General features: G+C 37.4%; 1 protein-coding gene across 1 annotated transcript; it reads right to left on the bottom strand.

Moving 5' to 3' along the window:
- Positions 1 to 1,755: 1,755 nt before the first annotated feature.
- On the bottom strand, positions 1,756 to 10,127 carry LOC123874988 (dihydrolipoyllysine-residue succinyltransferase component of 2-oxoglutarate dehydrogenase complex, mitochondrial-like). Its single transcript, XM_045920593.1, has 10 exons — positions 10,034 to 10,127; positions 9,604 to 9,692; positions 8,831 to 8,965; positions 8,133 to 8,295; positions 7,254 to 7,454; positions 6,471 to 6,631; positions 5,755 to 5,913; positions 4,443 to 4,576; positions 3,564 to 3,721; positions 1,756 to 2,166 (listed from the first exon to the last, which is right to left on the bottom strand). Exons 1-10 carry the CDS (start codon positions 10,058 to 10,060, stop codon positions 2,032 to 2,034), a joined length of 1,362 nt encoding a protein of 453 aa, XP_045776549.1. The 5' UTR covers positions 10,061 to 10,127; the 3' UTR covers positions 1,756 to 2,031.
- Between the last annotated feature and the right edge of the window lie 8,068 nt (positions 10,128 to 18,195).

Here is an 18,195-nt window from a genome sequence, read left to right as displayed (position 1 = left end):
ATAATTTTTACAATACACAATGCGCTTAGAATAACCTTGTTATCCGTGAGTCCGTGATGCACCCGTGACGACTAGTTACATAATACTTACCTACGTTACGGGTTACTAACTATTAAGAAAAATAAAAATCGATAAATTATATTAGGTAAACAATTTTATTTATCACAATCTTGTTAGAAATAAATAACATTTTATACAATTTCCATTAAAATTTATTTAAGTAAAACTATTGTTAAACATTAGCAACAATAGAGTTGACTGAAGTAGGTACCTACCTACACCGGTAGTATCTTAGGTCTCATTCATACAAGAGCTTTTTTAACATCCGTTAAAAAAGCGTTCAAATAGAACAAATGCATTCCCAAGAATCTCAAGTATCTTTTCACACGACAACGCTTTTTTAACGTGTACGACGTTAATACCCGCCAACGCCGTATTTTAACGTAACGCTTTTATAACGCCCGTGTGAATTAGAGCTTGCTCATAATACCGCGAACTAAGGCTGAGATCTATAGAATGCTTTTTAACTTTGCTCCGACATGAGGTGGACGTGACGGGTCTTCCGCGAAATTCAAATTTTATTTGCTTTTTCGCAATTTGTAAACTAATACGACATAGTTAGAAGGCTTATGGCATTCTAGTCGCGACAATGGCAGTATCATTTCCACGTTTTTATATAAAAATCTTTACTTGATAAGGTCCAGTTTAAGATATTAGCTCTAGTATCGACTAATTTGTGAGTTACAGTCGATACTAGAGCTAATTTCTTAAACTGGACCCTTTTGTTGGTTAATTGGTCGTATTAGTTTACAAATTGCGAAAAACCAAATAAAATTTGAATTTCGCGGGCCGACCCGTCGCTTGCTCCAGGCACTGTTAAAAGGAGACAGCGTTATACAGCTAGTATAAATCTGCCTCGTTTTAACTGAAGTTAAAGTGCGCTCTATAGAGTTCATCGTAACAGTCACTGTGTCTGTTACTTGCCACGAGTTGCCCGTTTGCGCCGCGACAGTCATTATTTTGATCAGAGACTACAGTCCTATATCTACTCCTGTGCTATAGCCATAACACATTTAATCGAGTAAACTTAGAAATTGTCATCTTGTGCCTAACTGTCGGCAACACCAACAAAATATAATCTGTACCGTATGACAGTCAGTCAGTCTGACATTTTTTTCCTTTTATTTCTGGTCGGTGTTTTTTTCATTCTCTTGCATTCGAACCGCTGCCATGTAATCATGTGTTCCCCGCTTTCTGATAAAATTATATTTGTGAGCCGCAAGTTATCCTCTTGGTTTTTTTCATAGAAGCGACAACTTTGAACCTGTGCCTATGCCTAACACTATAACACTAACAACTGTCACCCCTCCCGCACCGCTCCACTACCGGAGGAGCTTTACTTACCCAGTTAAGCGCTATAGGTACCTATGATATGTATTAGGCATTATTAGGTTGTTGAATATTATATCCATACTATCCATACTATTTATTATAAATGCGAAAGTGTGTCTGTCTGTCTGTCTACTAGCTTTTTACGCGCAAACAGTTTAACCGATTTTGATGGGCACAGAGTTAGCTTACAACCCGGGCACGGACATAGGCTACTTTTTATCCCGGAAAATCAAAAAGTTCCCACGGGATTCTAATAAGTCTCTTCATTTAACCGATTTATATGAAATTTGGTTCAGCGGTAGCCCGAAATTTTGACATAGGCAACTTTTTACCCCGGAAAATGGAAGAGTTCCCGCGGGATTTTTATAAAACTTAAATACACGCAGACGAAGTCGCGGGCATCATCTAGTTTAACTATACGTTGTACACTCTCTGTAATATTGTAGCTAATTATTCTATTGTACACAATTCTCTAGAGTCTAGTATAAACTAAATTGACAGGTTTGAATCGAATGCCATCCTTTTCCGAAGGGAGCAAAACGAAAGGGAAAACAATTTTAGAGAATGTGTAAAGAATTATGTGTTTAGACAATGTGTATGAACAGAATTAGCCTTCATGCGCTATTCTTAGAGCTTGAATTAAATCCCAGCTAGAATCGACGTAGGATCTTCCACTCCGGATTTCACTTTTCGTAGAAACATCACAGCTTCACGGCCATCTATCAATCTGTGGTCGTACGATAGAGCCAAGTACATCATTGGTCTAATTTCCACCTGTAAACATCGAGAAAAAAAGGTATTTTCACGTGTAACTTGGATGATACGTAGGACAGGGCTTAGTGACCCAAAATTAAAAAAAGAAACAGGTTTTCGCTTGATGACCGCCAACTTCTTTCTTCGACGACTTCGTTTCGAAGAGGGCGGCACACCATGACGATGATTTTGATATAAAAAAAAAATCAGTTTATTGTAACTCGCTTGTGTTAAATTCTACCTACCTACTTTTTTTTGACTGCCGTGCCGGTCAAAAGGATCTGAACTATAGGTACTTACTTAGGTACGTCTTAAGTCTCAAATTAAGTTGCTAGGGTTAAAGTATCTACCTACTTAATTGAAATACGCATATCTACTGCATACATGTAATATCTATTAATAATAATCACTTGTTACTAAGTATGAAAAAAAAGAAAGTTATACATATGCATTAAAAATTTAAACTGCACTGAATATAGCTGTACATAGCTGCAGCATATTATTTATTATTGCACGGGGCGGGGACGAGTGAAGTGAACTCGAAAATCTGAATACGTCTCGGACTAGGATAGGGTAGAATTATAGAAACTACGATCATGAGCAGTTTGTGAGGGCGTGTAATAATCGCCTCCATTTCGTCTCCGTTGGCTAATAGTGGTCACCAACCATCCTTCTTTATTTGCCATTGCCATCTACTCTAAGACATTGCTCTGTATAATATGTACCTATACGTAAACTACCTAACTATAAGTACCTAGTTTTGAAAAAAGTAAGTACCTAGGTGAATCTGAAAAAAAATACGAATTATCTTGGATATTATCAAAGGTATCTTGACAACAATACTCATTTAAATAAGTTACCTACTTTTCTTTTGTAAGTCTAGGTTCATATAAAAAACTTTTCAAGCTGAAACGCTTTTATTATACTACACTAAATACTAAACTTTTTAAATGAATTATGTAAGTATAGATAAAACGCCAGTAAATAATTTAGGTAAAGACGATCGTAAAACCATCAAGAGATACTCGTATTTCAGCATTCGTAAGGCCGCCGATACACCTGTACCTATCCGTGGTACAATTAAATACTTACGTAAGCTACTTACTTGAGTAAACGTACAGCTGGTGTAATCGCGGCCTAACGTGCACTAATGTATACTGTCCTTTTCAGATTTAAATACCTATTAACTGATTGGACCCTGATGACCAATAAGAATTCATTCATTGACATCGATGTGTGTATAGAAAAATTAAGATAGTAAATAACTATGGAACTATATACCTACAGTATCATTTACATCGTTGTTGGTACAGTAAGATAGTAATAAAGGAACAATATACCTAGACACCCATCTGACGTTTTATAGGGGCATTAAATATAAGGGATATAAAATAAGGCGTATATTTTTTATGGCATACCTTTCCTGCCACGGCAACGGGTCGCTGCACAATTGCGTGCATGCCCAGTATCGCAGACTGCGGCATGTTAATGATGGGCATGGAGAGCAACGAGCCGAACACGCCGCCGTTGCTGATCGTGAACGTGCCGCCTTGCATGTCAGCTGGCGTCAGCCGCCCTAAAAGTTTACGCAGATATTTTTAGCTCAAAGTGACCTTCAATCTTGGGGACCTCTTGCTATAAACAGGTCGATAATGTGCGCTTGTACGAGCTTTGACTGCCAAGTCTGGTGGGAAGCTTCGACCGTGCCTAGTTACCACCACCGGCAAAGCCGTGCCGCCAAGCGATTTAGCGTTCCGGTGCGATGTCGTGTAGAAACCAGAAGGGTACGGGTTTGATAAAAACTGCCATACCCCTTCCAGGTTAGCTCGCTTCCATCGTATACTGCATCATCACTTACCACCAAGTGAGATTGCAGTCAAGGGCTAACTTGTATCTGAATAAAAAAAAAGGTGTGAGCACATAAATTTTCTCTAGACTAAGTAAGAGGATAACTTGTTTGTTTGAATTATTACGCATCCCATAAGTCTAGGGCCTTGTCCCTAGACATTGAGCACATGAAATTGTCACCAGGTCGAAGGATCACGTCTTGTTCGAATCTGGATTGAAGGAACTAACACCCTTGAGTTTTGTTTTTGTATCGATAAAATAATATTCTCTGGCTCATTCCTGCCCCATCTTATTTGTGAAAGACACCCTTTCACAGATGAGGCAGGAACATGTGAGAAAAGTTCTAGATTATTGTAGAATTTTTTCTTTAAAATATTCTATTTGATTGTTTTGATTTTCTTTAAACCTACCTGATTGATACCATATTTATTAAAGGAGAGATTTGTTACCATTTCTTGCCTTTTCTGCTAGTGCAGCGATAGAAAGCTCAATTCTGGGGAAGTCCATGGAGTCCACATTTCGGACTACAGGGGTCACCAGGCCTTTTGGGGTAGCGACTGCTACAGAAATGTCCACGTAATCTCTAAAAAGTATCAAGATCCTTCAGGGCCATAGCAGACACGATGCTGTTAACATGAGCGATCGGCGACTTTGTGACTTAAATCAATATATTATGCATCGCGTTTTTACGACTTTCTGCGTTCGAATGATTGAAATCGCTCGTTTCAGCGTTCAGATACGGCATCGAGCTTCCGAAAATAGACTTAGGATGAGATTTATAGAGCCAATTTTGACTTTGCTTAGACTTAAGACATTGCTAAAACGAGACAGCGTTATATCGCTGACATAAATCCATCTCGTTTTAACTGAAACTTAAGTCTGAGCAAAGACAAAGTACGCTCGATAGATCTAGCATTAGATTTCTACAACAGGAGATTATAAATATGTGTGCGAAAAGGAGCGTTCAAAGTTCAAAAGTTTGAGTCTCTGAAAAACAACTAATTAGCCGATCGCTGTTGTTAGAAGCATCGTTTCTGCTATGGCCTTTAGCCATTCCTATTGTACGACATTGACAATTATTTATCAAGGGTTATGTTTCATTTGATTGCGATGGTGACGCTCAAATAATTGCATCGGCTTTATTTATACATATCTAGATATAAACAGACTGACTGACATGTCAATGTGCAGGTCGTTACCGAAAAATACTCGGCCTGGAAACTTGGAGTTTTTCGTAACATTCGGATGAGGTTACATCGAGTATAATAGATACTGCCTGAAAACGCTAAAGCGTGCGTATGTATCAAGAAAACCTATATTAGGGTACCTACTTCCCTTGAACTAGAATCATGAAAGGCAGGTAGGTAAGTCTTACAGCACGAGTAAAGGAAAAAATCCGAAAACCGTGAATTTACATGGTTACATCACAAAAAAAAAGAATTTTCAAAGTAAGATTAACTATACTAAGTGGGGTATCATATGAAAGGGCTTTACCTGTACATTCTAAAAGAGATTTTAATTTATTTTTATGTACTAGTGTAATTTAATTTATGTACTACTTTATCGTACGAAAATGTCGGAAAAAATACCGCACATCTGACTCGCACATGGCCGGTTTTTCTCTGTTTCAATCTAAACACTAAACACCTAAGCGAAGAACGGGCAGGGAGGATTAGAGGAGTCGGATTCGAGAGGGATGGGGTAGGGTGGCGTAAAGCTCTGTCCAGCTTCCTAGAAGTAATAAAATCACGTGCCCATTACCTGTAAACAATGTTATCGCCCATTATAACGCCGTTGATGACCGGCTGATCCATGAGTGCATTGGCCGAAGCTTTTAAAAATGGCGACATGAAAGATAACTTGACGCCGTATTTCTTCGTAAACGTTTCGAGATTGGCTTTCCGGAATGCCATAAGTTTACTGGTGAAAAAATAATGGTATTTTACAAAAGCTTACCTTATATGTTAGTTAATCATCGATATACATCGATGTAGTTAATATACTAAGTATATAATAATATTACCTATTTATTACTGAAACTGATATAATTGAATAATACATAATGGTTTCTCCTTGTTTGTTGTTCGTTTATGGCAGAAATTTTAATTTAAAAACTGGCATAGCCTAGGTATGATCAAATAGGTTCGTAGTAGGTATAAGCAATATACCTAGGTATAAGCAATATACCTAGGTACTATGTTAACATGCTCGAAGTTAAGGCATACATCATTTTGCTAAGCTGGGGACGTTTTTCTGGGTAATGCTATACTTTTATCCCGGCGCGACGCGGGCGGTTCGATTACTCGAGCATAATATATATCGGTTCAAATGGCCAAGTGAAGTGAAGGCATTGGGGTAAAGGTATAGCATATTATATATAAGGTAAAGGTTATGTTTCATGTGTATGCGTTTATACATAAAAGTTATTTCTTTCTTTATTTCAACTGCCGTTAAATAAGTTGGTACATGTAAATTACCTCATATCACACTCATTGAACGTGGTCAACATTGCCGTAGTGTTCTGCGCCTCTTTCAGCCTCTCGGCTATACGTTTTCGCATTTTGTTCATAGCTACTGGCTGTTCGGTGCGGGTGCCCGAAATAGTTTTGGTGGGATCGCCGATTTTCAATGCCGCTGGCTGAAATTAAATCTTATGTATAAATATATAATATAGGTATAAATCGCATCCATTGTATTACCAACAAATCGAACTTCGCTATTCTTCTTCATATTGCATAATTACCAATCACGATCATTAAAATGAATCTAAAAATCAGGTGGACAAAATTAATTTTCCTTGTGATTTTGTTACTTGTGATCTTAGTCATTCATTAATATGCAGGGAAAGAAGAAGAAGGTAGGTATACCGTTACACGGAGACGTCTCGTATGAGGTAGGGCGCGGGTTGCGTAAGGGTGAAAGGTGATTAGGAATGAGAATATTCGTAAAAGAACCTAAATAACCGACATAGCTCACGAAGAACCGATAGTCATTGAAGTACCAAGGAGCTGGAATGGTGACTTAGGACCGAGGCAAGCGCAATATCGGCAGATCTCCCACTATAATTGGACAATTGGCATTAAACAACAACTACCAAAGTTAACTAAAATTCAAAGCTTTCCACTTTACCTTACACCTTTTTACACCTTTACTGTCACTTTCCACCCCTTACCTTGTGCAACTTTACTGTCACCCTCCCGACACACACCAGTTTTCGCAACATTGTTGATCAGATTTTGATGGAAATGGTAGGTACATACAGTAGGTCCAGCGGGCGCGGCGACTTTCTTCACAACAGTAGCTGCAGCTGGTTTCGTTGTAGCAGGAGCTGGTGCGGGCGCGGCTGCTGGCACGGGTGCAGGTGCGGCTGCTGGTGCGGCTGCGGCCGGCGGTGGTGGGGCAGCTGCAGCGGCGGGCTTGGCTGCCGGGGCCGCTGCTGGTGCTACCCCAGTTACGTCAACCTTCAATAAAAAAAACATACTTCTTCATCCCTATATTATCAGGTCGGGCTTACTTGGTCAGGTAGGTACCTACCCGAGATGTGTTACACGATACAGACAGAGTGAACTAAACTGAGGGGATTCTCGGTTTGATCCTGAATCGACGATATGTCAAATATTAGGCTATGGTGACGTAAGATCAAAGAAAAATAGGGCTACTTTAGGGCTAATGAACTAAAATTTGACGTCAGTCATCAAAAGCCAGTGACGTCTCCACGTTTTGTTAGAAGTTCTCTAACTGTCGTGAACTCTGGATACAGAGATGTTTGTGAAATGTAAGGTTAGGTACGATCTGAATCGCACTTCATTGCGTCGTAATCCGAATCGCTATTTATTTTAACATTTTCGCAGAGTGAATCTTCTGTCCTTTCAAATACAGATTCTGTACTTGAAAGGACCTTTTCTTAACAGTGAAGAATGAGGAAAGAAAGTCGAACGAACGTTTAAAAAACATCGTGCGAAAACCTGCATGCTTCATACTTCTCCGTACCTAATGTTCTCAAAGGTGTATGAAGTTTGCCAATCCGCGTGACCAGCGTGGCAGACTATGGTCTAACTACAAACCCTTCTCATTCCGAGAGGAGTCCTATGCTCAGTAGTGAACCGGCGAATGGGTTGATCATGATGATGATTGTATACCGTGAACAGCGGTTGCTGCGACTTGACTGCTTGCCCGTCCTTGACCAGCATCTTGGCGATCTTCCCGTGGCCCGGCGACATTACCGGTAAAGCTGTTTTGTCCGTCTCTATTTCCAAAACCACCTCGTCCATGGCGACTGCATCCCCTTCTTTCTTTATCAATCTATTATTTTAAACATGTCTTAAAAAATAAATAAAAAACCCGGTCAAGTCTGAGTCAGACTCGCACACCGAGGGTTTTGCACTCGGGTAGGTACTTTTTCGTCATTTTGCACGATAATCAAAATTTGTTATGCATAAAAATAAATAAAAATCTGTTTTACAATGTATAGCTAAGTCCATTTTCTTAATAATGCCCCACTTAGTATACAAGTTGTCTTACTTTGAAAATTTATTATTTGTTCATGAACACATTTTAATTTTTTTTGTGATGCAATCACAAATTCAAGGTTATCGGGTTTTTCCTTTACTTGTGCTATAAGACCTGCCAAATTACCTACCTATCTGCCAAATTTCACGATTCTAGGTCAACGGAAAGTACCCTATAGGTTTTCTTGACAGACACGACAGACGGACAGACAGACAGACAACGAAGTGATCTTATAAGGGTTCCTTTTTCTTTTTGAGGTACGGAACCCTAAAAAAATTTCATTGGGAGGTGGGACATTAAATGAGGTTAGTTAAGGCTTAAGGCTTACTTGACGTCTCCGCTGGTCACTGAATCAGGAAAAGTTGGAGCTTTGACTTCCTCCATACCTCGTAGAACTGCATGTGTTTGAATGTCTTGTCGTTTTAACAAGTAGAGTTTTAGTGGTTTGACTAAATTTAAGTGTCTGTGAAGTTATAAATAAAAATCACATATTAATTTAACTCTTTCAGCCTGAAACACGAATATATTACACTGTGCAACCACATGAGTAATCTTTCTTTCTTATGGAGCTTTCTTATTTTTTAATTTAATTCGATCATTATGTACAGTAATATACAGGATCGAATTAATTCATGTACCTATAGGATCAGCCGAATACCTAAAGGTAGCGCGTGTATAACATAAAATTTCCTACGCAATTAAAAGATTTCATTTTTAATTTGATTAAATCATCTTCTGAATTTTCTTGGTTAATGATTATTTCCATAAACCATAATTCCCGGTGTGAACTGTGAACTAACAAATAATGCACGACTCAGCCTAGCTAGCTCGCATAAATTTCTGAAAGGCCATCAACGCATTGCCGGTTGCTCTGGTGCTGCAAAATGTTCGGCGGTAATCACTTGACCCGTCAAATGACCCGCCTTGCCTATTGTTTGCTCGCGGTGTTTATTAAAAAAAAAGTAGGCTACGTAGTCTATCTAATATGCGAGCTGAATCCAGCGAAGAAAATTATCGATATTCTGTGATCGTTCATCGTCTGTGACTGAATCATCTTTGCTCGCGAAAGTCTTTTTGTGTTTAAATATGTTATGTACTCACTCAACATTGAAATGACGAGAACATAATTTCCAATCTTGTGTTCTAAAAATGCCTTTCGCTGTGCCGAATGACGATTTTCCTTGAAAAACCTACAAACAAATTATCCTCACTTAGACATTTTACACTATTGGGTGTTTTCATCGATGTTATACATCGATGGGTGTTTTAATGGAATATGGACTCCTAACATCTGAAACTGTTAAACTTTGGTTTTTTTTATATACATATTTACTTACTTCATACGCACCAGTTATTACATATTATACAAATTAGATCGATGTTATACATCGATGGGTGTTTTAATGGAATATGGACTCCTAACATCTGGAACTGTTAAACTTTGGTTTTTTTTATATACATATTTACTTACTTCATACGCACCAGTTATTACATATTATACAAATTAGGTAATGGAGACCAAGATACTTACTATCCTCATGATTCTACGTCTAAACATATTACAGGGTGAAAATTTTCAATTTATTTTGATTTAAAAACATCGTAGCATAGAGCATGGCATAGCACATTACACTCATTTGTCATGTACTGAAAGCCCATTTTCTTTTTCCAAATCAATTCTATGAAAAAGCTAAAAAGAAGGTTTCCCTATGTAGATACTAACACGACAGGTAGCATCGAAATATAAACCTAAATGTGAGCTAAAGGTAGCTGGTTATTTATTTTAACCAAACCGACTTTATGAAAATTGAGATTCAGGCTAAATCATAGTTAGCCAGATAATAACTATAACTCGCGATATATTATTAGGCTGGCAGCGCAGGCATAGTTTGATTTAACTATGGAGTGATATAAACTGGCTTTTATAAATAGAAATAAAATATTTTCACGACTTTTAAAATTTATTCGCATATGCGCCATCTAGTGGCGAGTAGCATGTTTCGGTTTTACCTTACTATTCGTTACTAGATGGCACTTTTTATTCAGCTTTCTCTATTTGTTACAAGATGGCGCTAATAAAGTTTTATACTACCCATCGCTAGATAGAGCTTTAAATTTTTTAGCTACTATGCACTAGATGGCGTTATATTATTTCTAAAGTCCGAGTTTTAAAACTTTCAATACAATCCTCGTTTGCGTGGATGAACCGTTTGGGATAATATTGGTGCTGATTCTGTTGAACACAATTTCTAAACGAAATTGACAGCTCTTAAATCTACTGCATTTTTATTGCCACGTGAGAGATTGGAAATTGATAAGCATTAAGTATACATCTAGACCCGTCATTTTAGTTATGAAATTGTTTCTAAACAATAGCACCAACAAAGACAGGGTTTACATAAATAAAATATATTTAACAGGGCTCTCTCCGTCACTCGTTTCCACTCGTTTCATACAATCGTAGTTCCAATTTCATTTGAATATTAAGCAACCAAAGTCCATGAAATTTTGCAGACATATTCTAGAAACAAATATCTGTGTCTGTGGTGTTTTAGATTTTTCTAAAAATATGTAGTTTTAAAATTACAGGGGCTCAAAGATTTGTATGAAAATTTTTAAGACCGCGTAACTTTGAAACCGAATATTTTAACAGAAATCTGGAAAACCACAAACATAGATATTAGTTTCTAGAATATGTCTGCAAAATTTCATGGAATTTGGTTGCTTAATATTCAAATGAAATTGGAACTACGATTGTATGAAACGAGTGACGGAGAGAGCCCTCTTAAGTAGATTTTGCCAATATGAATTTCGGATTTTGAAAATTCCGTGGGGACTCTTTAATTTTTCGAGATAAGAAGTAGCTTACAGGTACTTGTCTCCAGAAAACAAAATACTTAGGTAGATATATACCACATAGATACCCACCACTTCAGTGGCGTATATTTATTTAGGATTCTAAAAATTCCGTGGGAACTCTTTGACTTTCCGGAACCAAAAGTAGCTCCTGGGGTACAAGTTTTTACTAATTTTACAAATCAGTTAAGCGGGTGAGCCGTAATAGGGTGGCAGATAGAGCGATAGGCACAGTTTCGTATTCTTAAAATAATAATGAATTTCCATTTTTCCCGCTAATTGGACAAAAAATGTTTATTTAATTGTCAAAGTAAGACACAACATTTACGCAAGGTTCTTTGAGGAACATTAGTGGTGTCCATTCAACATGCCCCGATACTGTCTCCTTCCAGGCCTCTTCGAGTTAGGGCTGTGCATTGATAGGTACAACACAATATTCTTGCTAACAAATATATTGAACTAGAGCAGTCTTTCCCAACGTGGGCGATAACGCCCCCTTGTGGGCGCTGCAGGCTTAAAGGGGGGCGGTAAGAGACCCAGAAAAAAAGGGGGCATTGTGTAGGGCTTTGGGGTCGATTTATAATTTCATCTACCTAGCTAGGAAGACTCTTAGACACCGACTTAGCCTCAGCCGGAAGAAGAACTTATAGAATTGACAACCAACGAAGAAATAAAAATCAAGTTCAAAAATGGATATCAAGAATTTTGGCTACAAAAACCGATCCCGCAATTGTACCCTGGATTGTGGTCAATTGTTCAACGATTTTTGATAGCATTCCCATCGTCATATTTGTGTGAACGTGGATTTAGTGCTGTGGCAACGCTGCTTACTAAAAAAAGAAATCGTTTGCGTGTTACCGAACGTGGCGACTTGCGGCTGTTTTTGAGTAAATTGGAACCTGATATCAACAAACTTATAGAACAGCATCAGATTCAACCTTCACATTAGTTTTTATATAAGAATTGATTATGTTTGTTTTATTTTCAACTAGCTGATGCCCGCAGCTTCGCCCGCGTGGATTGGTCAGATCCCCTGCAGCATCAGGATTGAGGAATTGGACTCCAAATTTTTTATGAAACAATGTCGCAAAGTTCCTCTATCGATTAAAAAAGAAATGACGCAAATCGGTTCAGAAATCTCGGAGATTTCTGTGTACATAGGTAGAAAAACACAACTCCCTTTTTGAAAGTCGGTTAAAAAAGTAGCCTATGTTACGCCCTGGTCAATCCTCTACTTGCCTGTGAAAGTCCCGTCAAAATCGGTTCAGCCGTTCCAAAGATTAGCCTTTTCAAACAGACAGACAGACAAAAATTTTAAAAACGTGTGATTCAGTTATGGTATCGTTCAAATAACCATATGAGCTTAATATGAGGTAGTTATTTCGAAATTACAGACAGACACTCCAATTTTATTTATTAGTATAGATAAAAGGTACTCTGTCCGAATACTATGCGTTTCAATAATCAGTTATAAGTACTTAGCGGTTTTTAAGTATGTTTAAAAAGGGGGGCGTTAAAAAATAATTTATTCTTAAAGTGGGCAGTAGACAAAAAAGGTTGGGAACCCCTGAACTAGAGGATGCCCGTGACTTCGTCCGCGTGGGTTCAGGTTTTTAAAGATCCCGTGGAAACTGTTTGATTGTCCGGGATAAAAAGGAGCCTATGTCTGTCCCTGGGATATAAGCTAATCCTGTACCAAATTTCATCAGAATCGGTTAAACAGCTGGGCCGTTAAAAGGTAGCAGACAGACAGACACACTTTCGGATTTATAATATTAGTATGGACGCAAGCTACGTCGGTACCTTTCATACAAATCGGTTAAGCGGATGGGTTTTTAGGAATCCCACGGGAACTGTTTGATTTTCTGGGATAAAAAGTAGCCTAAGCCCGTCCCCGGGATATAAAACTAACTCTGTACCAAATTTCGTCAGAAGCGGTTAAACTATCGGGTCGTGAAAAGGTAGCAGACAGACAGGCAGACAGACACACTTTCGCATTTATAACATTATATAGTATGGATATTTTATTGCTCTCTCAGCCCTATGCAGTTAAGGGCATCTCCCCTACTAATTTGTTAAGATTCGAGCGACCCGCATCTTTGATTAGAAATCTATACCTAGCGTCCCAGACGGGACCGTAGGTAGGTAGATATATTTACTGCGCATTTAGATGCTTCAGCAATTTTCGATGAAATAATTAAGTATTATGTTTGAAATATAAGCCCTTATAGAGGTACTTGAAGGCTTATAATAAAATGCAAAAAAAGAAAAATAGGCTAAGACGAATCCGTATTTATCAATGCTTTTTTATTCAATGCGTATTATCATACTCGTATACCTGTATTAAATCCTCGGGAGATTTCACAGAATGCCATTGGTATTTTCTGTGGTTTATCCAAGGCATTTGATTGCGTGGAGCATGAGACTCTCTAAGTAAAATTGAGCGACTATGGAATCAAAGACACTGCGCTCTCATTGCGTCTTATCTGTGATCTTATTCAATTATTTTGTGTTAACTCATTAATTCATCATCTCTCATTAATTTTTGATGAAAATGAAAGTTTACCCACACTCCTACTAGATACCTGGCCAGTAGTTATCATCCGTAGATGTTGCGAGCTCCAGAGCTAGTAAGCAAGTTGTGAAGTCTTAAGTTATTAATACTTTGGCCCGTTTTAACCGACCAAGCTAAGCTTTCCTATAGTACCGACTAGCGGCCTGCGCTCGCAGAGGAGTAAGTTCATACAATTTATTGCTTCTGAAAGTTATGAGAACTTTCATGAGGTAGCAGCATTATAGGTACATTCTAGAAATTCAGGTTTACTCTAGGACTAAAAGGTGTACTTTGTACGTAATACAAATTATTTTACAAATTAAAATAAAAGAATCACACTTAATATCATAAATGTGAAAGTTTGTGTACATGTGTGTGTGTGTATGTTTGTTACTCCTTCACGCAAAAACTACTGGACGGATTTGGCTGAAATTTGGAATGGATATAGATAATATCCTGGATTAGCACATAGGCTACTTTTTATCCCGGAAAATCAAAGAGTTCCCACGGGATTTCGACAAACCTAAACCCACGCGGACGAAGTCGTGGGCATCATCTAGTAGGCACATAAAAACCTCTTTATTTTATATCAAAAATTGTGTGCTGGAACAAGGCCGAGAAGATGGGTTGGAAACTTGAAAGGAATAGGTAGGTAGCGTAACCTACACCTAAAACACGTAAGTACCTATGTCTTCTTACAGATGAGCAGCACTTTGTCAACTGCTGTGGTAGTAGAGGTGTTCCGGCTAATCTCCAAAACGGCTGGACCGATTTTGACGAGACTTTCTCTGGCAGATAGGAAGCTGATGTTTTATGGAGCAACTTAGGCAACTTTATTTCAGGAACAAAATTAGGTTTCCGCGTAAAAAATTAAGACTCATGAAATTGCATATATTTTACTAATTTTAACAAACACCTTTTACAGCTAGTACCTACTGAATAAAATTTAACTATAGTGAAGGTGCCTATTAAGTATTATTACAGCTAATACTATTATGTATATAGATTATAATATAGGTAATTCAGTATTGGCTGCAAAATGGATTTCTCTGAAGGAGGCCTTGACCTGAAAAGGGTTCTTCATAAAAATATTACCTACTAAATTTAAGCTACTTAATTAAGTTATATTTATGTAAAATTAGAGAAGAAATAAAAGGCTTTTTCATTTTTATTTATTTTATTTACGTAGCTTAGTTGTATTTAGACGTATTCTAAATACAACTTTACTACACTCAATTCCTTCAGTCCATCGGAGGAAGTTCCGCCGTCTCAGGGCCAGGGCAGTAAGTGAGACTGTTTCAGCTTAAACGCTTAAACTTGATCAACAACAACGCCTCTATTACGTCCTAGGGATGCGAAGCATGCTTCGTGGCTGTTATCGACATCGTTGTCTGTAAATAACATCGCATTTCATTCTTTCCAGTTCAACAGAGGAAGTTTCGTTGACTCAGCGTCTTATGTATCTGTAACAAAAATGATAAAATATTAATCTTGCAAAGCAACGTTTTCATTTGATTTCATATCCAATGGAAAATATCGTATATGAAGTTCTATTACTTTTATTGGAATTCTAATTCTTCTATTGGAAAATTGGGTAGGTACTTCTATATTCTCAGAAAATTAGGTTAAAATTGATACGGCTCATTTTGACGCAAAGTATCAGAATTTTTTCACTTTTCATTACATATCATGTACAGTTTAGATTAAGACTATAGGTATATTGCAAATTTTTTGATGAAAAAATTAAGACTAGAAAATGAGGTTTAGTTTTGAATCTAGTAGTTTTGAAAGTACTAAGTACCTACATATTAAGTTAGAGATTTATTTCATTTTCTTTACCTTTAATTAACTTATTTAGTAATCGATAATTTCTTAACACAACCGTGTGATTGCACATCACTATTGGTTCTAGGAGTAGTTCTGTAAAGTTAAATACTTTCTTGAAACGTAAGTCCGGTCTTGGCTAGTTGGCAAGTTGCCGATTTATTGGACAAATAGTTGTACAATTTGCGGAGATTTATAGTTTGTCTTCAATTGAATGCGCTGTAAGCGTTATTATCTTAAACTTGGAATATCGATATAATTGTTGGTAACTTGAGGGTTGAAGCTATACGAAATTGGGAGTAAGTATGAAACGAAGTAAGTAAAGAGATAATAACTATAACTAGATAAAAGGCAGCGATAGCCTAATGGTTAAGACAATGGTCTGTTTGGGGGATTCTGAATCCCCGGGCATGCACCACTAACTTTTCTTGCTTTAATGATGACGGAAAACATCGTGAGGAAACCTGCATGCCTGAGTTCTCCATAGGTACCTACCTAATGTTCTCAAAGGTATGTGAAGCCTGCCAATACGCGCTTGGTCAGTGTGGCCAAACCCTCCTCATCCTGAGAAGAGACCCATGCTCAGTAGTGAGCCGATGGATTGGTTATGATGATGATGATTTTAAGCAGGTAGGCATGTCTTAAATAATATAATATAAACGTACTTATGAATTTTTTTAAGAAAACTAAGGGGAAAATGAAAGAAAATTACCTACATTATAGAAAGGAAACAAGTTTTCCGTAAAGTTGACATTTTTTATTGCTTTTTGGTAAGGGTACAAAAACACCCTCTGACATTAGTCATTACTCAATGAATCGAAAGCTTAGTTTGCCGAATATAATAATAATAAATTCGCGTACGCCACGGTCCGCCTATAATCTAACCCTCGTCCCCCTTCGAAATATGAACGCAAAAATACAAAATGGCCGCGGCGTCTTGTCTTTATCTTTTCCTTATGTAAATAGCGGTGAAATATTGGGAATTTAATGAGGTTAAGAACTTTCCCGACGACGGCGGCGCCGTTCCCGCGGGCGTCCTCTTGGCGAGCTATTGTTTTTTTTTTTTTATTCACAGGTTTTCATACGTTGAAAAGCTTTTGTTGCAATTCTTCTGACATAATTTTTAGAAATTAAGTATTCCAAGTAGGTATAAGGAAGGTACTAGACGGTGTCGGCGTTTTCATCAAGTTATAATGTTTGATTTTATTGAAAAAAAGGATAAAAAGTAGCCTTACTATGTTAATCAGTCATTATTAAAGTCAGTAAAACGTTACTTATTGAGTCACCCAGAGTGATTTTTGAGCATAAATTAATGTAAGTAGCCTATGACCGTCCTCGGGATATAAACCAATTCTATACACGGATGTGCCGTAAAAAACTAGCAGGCAGATTGACAGGCAAACACACTTTCGCATTTATAATCATTTTATGATATTAATGTTTGGATATAATAGATAGGTACCTATATTGGATCAATCAGTGTAGACCTAGGTACCTACTAATTACTTACAATAAAAAGGGTAGGTAAGTGTCCATTACCTATTATGGTAAACATAAATTCGTAATCGAATGTAAAGGAGTGCGAGTATTCCAGCGAGATTTATTGCGAAAAGGAAGTCTTTGCTAGTTCCGGCGTCACAATGGCTCCTGGATCCGTTTCCGGTGCACACTTGAGAGCCGAGTGTATTAAGAACTTCCTCGCTCTTAATGAATTGTGCTAAACTAACAGTGCTTTGCAAATACCATTATTTGCACATAGTTGAAGCTTTAATCTTATTTATCTATTTATTTTACGTACCAAAAATTTAAAAACCAAAACATAAAATTTGAAAGAGCATGAAGTAGAAATGGAAAAAAGAGGTGACATTCTAAGGGTAAAGACACGAATTATCCACACTAATATACGGAAGTGCGTCTGTCTGTTTGTCTGCTAGCTTTTCACGACCTATCCATTGAACCGATTTGGACAATAAGTATTTGATAAAAGAGATAACTTGCATCCCAAGGACGGAAATACCTAGTATTCATGCTACTTTACGTGAGCATCATCTTAAAAAAAATATACGCTACATAAAATTAATAGGTATTACGGTAGATAATTAAGTTAACTTACGTAGGTACTTAAGTACAAAACTTTGGTAATTTGTCAGTGATTGATCGAATTTGATATTCTTCCTTTCTAAGTTATTAAAGTGGGTATACCTGCATATAAATGAACTTCATAGGTACATACCCTAAAGTAAGATGTCTCTACCGTATCTGAACACGAACTAATTTGGCTTACAAGGTCTCTGTGATGAAAGTCGTTCCGGGACATCGTAATACTGTGGACGGATTTCTAAGACCCCTATTACATTATCATATTTTAATCGTTTGAATGGTGATATATTTTAATCTAATTGACTGAATTTATTGAGACTCTATATTTTTTATTTATATTTAGTCCCAAAAATTTGAAA

This window comes from Maniola jurtina, chromosome 19 (assembly GCF_905333055.1).
Source record: "Maniola jurtina chromosome 19, ilManJurt1.1, whole genome shotgun sequence".
Classification (NCBI taxonomy): Eukaryota; Metazoa; Arthropoda; class Insecta; order Lepidoptera; family Nymphalidae; genus Maniola; species Maniola jurtina.
The sequence above is the reverse complement of the archived record's forward strand: the minus strand, read 5'-3'. Positions and strand labels throughout refer to the sequence as shown.

What these genes read in the sequence shown, in the direction of transcription:
- LOC123874988 (XM_045920593.1), bottom strand. Translation starts at nt 10,060, where the DNA reads ATGTTTAGACGTAGAATCATGAGGATA. An exon ending in GTGACCAGCGGAGACGTCAA is followed by an intron (nt 8,296 to 8,830) that starts GTAAGCCTTAAG and finishes TTAAAATAATAG; the next exon opens with ATTGATAAAGAAAGAAGGGG. An exon ending in CGCAGCAACCGCTGTTCACG is followed by an intron (nt 7,455 to 8,132) that starts GTATACAATCAT and finishes TTTTTATTGAAG; the next exon opens with GTTGACGTAACTGGGGTAGC.